At 32.8% G+C, this 4,444-nt stretch overlaps 1 protein-coding gene across 1 annotated transcript; it reads left to right on the top strand.

The window, feature by feature from the left end:
- Positions 1–490: 490 nt before the first annotated feature.
- On the top strand, positions 491–4,213 carry LOC103502569 (cytochrome P450 82A3-like). The gene is made up of 3 exons (XM_008466541.3): positions 491–1,000; positions 1,530–2,033; positions 3,342–4,213. The coding sequence occupies exons 1-3, from the start codon at positions 542–544 to the stop codon at positions 3,963–3,965; spliced, it is 1,587 nt and encodes a 528-aa protein (XP_008464763.2). The 5' UTR covers positions 491–541; the 3' UTR covers positions 3,966–4,213.
- Positions 4,214–4,444: the final 231 nt, after the last annotated feature.

Here is a 4,444-nt window from a genome sequence, read left to right as displayed (position 1 = left end):
ATTCCGCAATTGGCGTTGCTCTTTCCTTACGTAGTTCAAAAATCTCCCATTTTCATGCCATTAACGTATCACCTACCAATTTTTTTATTTTTAATTCGTAAATAATTTAATATGGATAGAATAGTAATTTGGGTCAGACTTTTCTATAAAATATTAGTCCAATTAGGAACTTAATATAATATATAAATAAATTAGGCTATTTGTATAAAATCATAGGTCAAATTAGGCTATTTGAGTTAAACTCTTAGTAAAAATGGTTGGGAGTTGTGTATAAGTGACCCACAACATTTTGGAAGAAATGAACCTAACAACCAAATAAAAACAATAAAATTCGACCCCTAAATTATAATAAAAAATTCGACCTCTTGGTTCTAGTGTTAGTGCTAGCGAATTCTCTCAAAATTATAGTAATATCTTGATTTTCTATGGTTCAGATTTACTTGTCACTATTCTTACCGACCCCTATAAAAAAAGAATCTCACAAACTTGTTCACTTACAACGACCATTCTCATCACCGACAAAGTAATTTCCATAGCAAAAATGATGGAGTTCCCATCACCCATCATTATCTTTCTCTTCATTTTTTCTTCCTATTATTTGTTAAGAAAGTGGCAGAAAAATAAGAAAACTAAGGGAGTTACTGAGGGAAAGAAGGCCCCTTCGCCGCGGGGAGCGTTGCCGATAATCGGCCACCTCCATCTGCTGAACAAGCGCGGGAAGCTTCCACACCATGTTCTTGGAGCCATGGCTGATAAATATGGCCCCATCTTTAGGTTGAACCTCGGCTCGCGCCCGGCTTTAGTTGTTAGTAATTGGGAAATGGCTAAAGAAAGTATGTGTATTAATGACGCGGCCGCCGCCTCTCGTCCAGAGCTCTCAGTGTCTAAGTATTTCTCTTATAACTTCGCCATGTTTGGGTTGGCTTCTTACAGTTCTTACTGGCGTGATATGCGTAAAATTACCCACTTGGAGCTCCTCTCCAATCCACGAGTCGATCAGGTTGTCAACTCATTTGAATTTTACTTTCTTCATTTTTTTTAGTTCATTCCATTTTTTCTTGGTACAATGTTTTGGTTTAAAATTGAATTTATAAACCCTCTTCCCCTGAATAAATTTCTTCTTTTCCTATTTGTTTCCTACTAACATTCCAAGTTAATCTAATATTTAATTTCACAATTTTAATTTCAACTGGTTAAACACAAATTTTCAAGTTATTTTTAAAAACGACAAAATTGATTTTGACTATTTTAGAATCACTTCGAAACGTTTTTCTGATATGCTAGAAACAACAACTCTAAAAGTCTAAACTAAACAACGTATGAAATTATCGTCGATTATATCATTTTTAGGTTAAATTAAAAATTTGATTCCTAGAGTTTAAAAAAAGTAAGAGTTTAAACCCTATAACTTTAAAAGATAGAATTTAATCCCCATAATTCGATAAAACTTCGTAAATAGTAATAAAATCATCACAAAAGTCTATACCGAGACTAAATTCTAACCTAATTAATATTCTCAATGCACACAGGTCAAGAGATCGATGTTAGGTGAGATGAGCACTTCATCGAGAGAGTTATACACAAGATGGGGTGGAGAAAGGAAGAAATTGGAGGAGATTTCAGTTGAAATTAAACATTGGTTTGGGGATGCAATACTGAATATGCTTCTTAAGGTCATCATAGGGAAAAGATGTGTGGGTCCAAATGCTCCAGAGGGAAATGAAAATGATGCAAGAGCATTGCAAATGGGAATTAGGGAGTCTTTCCATTTGATGGGTGAAGGGTTATTGAGAGACTATATTCCTTTGGTTACAAAGCTTGGATTTGATGGTCATGTCAAGGCTATGGAGAAAATAGCCAAACGAATGGATACCATTCTTCAACGTTGGTTCGAAGAACACATGCACGATAGATCCACTAATGATTTGGATAGAAAAGATGGCGATTTTATGGATTCATTAATTTCGTTATCTCAGGCTAATCAACTTCCGAATAACTATGATCAAACGACAATTATCAAAGCCACGACTTTGGTATTACCTTTCTTTTATTACTTTTTATTTAATTATTGATTTTTTAAAATATTTAATTTAAATGATAATTATTTTAAGCATAGATATATTTAAAAAGTTTAGAAATTAAAATGAAGTTTATTTTAACTAAACCCCTCTAATCATTACTTCCACTATAAAATAAAAAATGAAAAGAAAAGTTTGATTATTTGGTTACAACCTCTTACTTAATCCTGAAGTACTTTCTAACTTTAAGGGTGAACTAATAACACATTGTCTAAAAAGTTGCTCCCTATGGTTAAAAATATGACCATTGATAATTCAATTATTTTATAAAGGAGGACAAGACACAAAGTAAAGTAAACTTCACAAAAATAATAGGGGAAATGATTTGGTGTAATCAACGATACACCAGTGTCCATATTCTTCCTTTATTTCTTTTATATTTTCACAAAAATGTTTTATAAAAAAAAAGTTGTGCTACATGGCACAAAACCATCGGGTTCTGCTTCAGCTGTACAACAAATGAGTGCAACTCAACTACACCCAATTTGTCTTTCAAATAAAAGAGAGTAAATAAAAGGTTTTCTACTTTTCTAAATTCCAAAACTTTTCGTCCACAAAACAAATTCCTAACATTTTCTTTGCAGTGAATTCTGGACGCATCCTAATCCATTAGTAGTCCACCCAAATCTCCAATATAATATAAAACAACACATTCTTTCTTTTACTTATTTTAAAATACTATTTTTGTCCCCATGCCTTCAATTTTGCTCCATTTTAATATTTATGCTTTCAATTATTTAATTTTAGTCCTACTATTTCTAATGAAATTAGTCTTGAATTTGGAGTCATGACCGATCAAAACAAAGGTTTTTTTTTTTTTTTTTCTTGTAAATGTCACTTTTCTTCAAGTTCTTTTAATAAAAACGATTTAAAAAGGATTTTGGAAGTTCTACCATCTATTGTGAGTCGTTAAATACTTTTGCCTTTCAAAATGATTTATTTTCAAATTTAAAATAAATATGCTCTTAGTTCTATGTAAATTATTTTTATTATTTAAAATTTTTTCGTAGAAACTAATTTTAGAAAATTAACTTTAATATTTGTTGAAGGTTGGAATACTAAAATTGAAAAATTGAAAACTAAGAAACTAAAACCAAACCAACTTTTAAAAATTAAGAAACTAAAATGATATTCTTACCATATTTTTTAGTTGCATTTTAATTAGTATACACTTTGTAAATGAAATTCATGTTAAACACCACAAAAGCATGTTAAATTCAAGTGAATTCAATAAAGGTATGTCTGCCTACATATAATATGCAGAACGTGATTGCGGGAGGAACTGAAAGCAGCACAGTGACTCTAACATGGGCCGTGTCTTTATTATTAAACAACCCAAAGGCCTTAGAAAAGGCTTATGAAGAACTCGACCAAGTTGTAGGAAGAGACAGGCAGCTGAACGAGTTGGACATAAGCAATCTTGCTTATTTACAAGCTATTGTGAAAGAAACAATGCGATTGTACCCAGCAGGGCCTTTACTGGGACCTCGTGAATTCTACAAGGATTGTTTTGTGGCCGGCTATTTTGTCCCCAAGGGCACTCAATTGATACCCAACATTTGGAAGATCCAAACTGACCCTCGGGTTTGGCCCGACCCTTTCGTGTTCAAGCCAGAGCGATTTTTGACAACACATAAAGACGTGGATTTGAAAGGGAATAATTTTGAGTTGATTCCATTTGGGAGTGGAAGGAGAGGGTGTCCTGCAGTTTCGTTTGGACTTCAAATGGTGCATTTTGCTTTGGCTGGGTTTTTACACTCTTTTCACATTAAAAATCCATCGGGAGAAGAGATTGATATGAGGGAGGATTTTGGGATGGCCAATGAGAAAGTTGTTCCTCTTAATGTTTTGGTTACCCCTCGATTACCTTTGCATCTTCACACATGAATAAGAGTGTAGTTGGCTCAATTTCCACCCAAGTTGATTTTAGGTGTTTAATTATGACAATGCTTTTATTTTAAGCTGTAAAAATAAGCTTGACTTAGTGGTTTTGGCACTTCGTCCATCTTGATTTGAAGTTGGAGGTTGAATCCACTTATAAACCTATAAAAACCTTTTTTTCGGTCTATTTGTGATGTATTCATAAGAAAGACAATGCTTTTAATTATCATTAGTAGTCATTGGAATGTAATAATCAGTAATAAGGGTACGTATTTTGGGTATGAAGCATTTTGGTATTTGGTCTACCAAGAAAAAAGCAAGAAAAAAGTATTTTCTTTATTTTTATATTTGAGTGAATATGTGTTTTTTCCTAATTTCAAGCTTGAGAGATGGACTTTAGCATGCTTATAAAGTTTGAATAAAATACTGCCGCAAATCTTATCTTTTGTCTTATAACCCTTGAAACAACAAATTATGCGGAGTGA

This window comes from Cucumis melo, chromosome 4 (assembly GCF_025177605.1).
Source record: "Cucumis melo cultivar AY chromosome 4, USDA_Cmelo_AY_1.0, whole genome shotgun sequence".
In the NCBI taxonomy this organism is placed as follows: Eukaryota; Viridiplantae; Streptophyta; class Magnoliopsida; order Cucurbitales; family Cucurbitaceae; genus Cucumis; species Cucumis melo.
Note: the sequence above shows the minus strand (reverse complement) of the source record. Positions and strands in the feature narration are given on the sequence as shown.

What these genes read in the sequence shown, in the direction of transcription:
- LOC103502569 (XM_008466541.3), top strand. Translation starts at nt 542, where the DNA reads ATGATGGAGTTCCCATCACCCATCATTATCTTTCTCTTCATTTTTTCT. An exon ending in CCAATCCACGAGTCGATCAG is followed by an intron (nt 1,001 to 1,529) that starts GTTGTCAACTCA and finishes CAATGCACACAG; the next exon opens with GTCAAGAGATCGATGTTAGG. An exon ending in TTATCAAAGCCACGACTTTG is followed by an intron (nt 2,034 to 3,341) that starts GTATTACCTTTC and finishes TATAATATGCAG; the next exon opens with AACGTGATTGCGGGAGGAAC.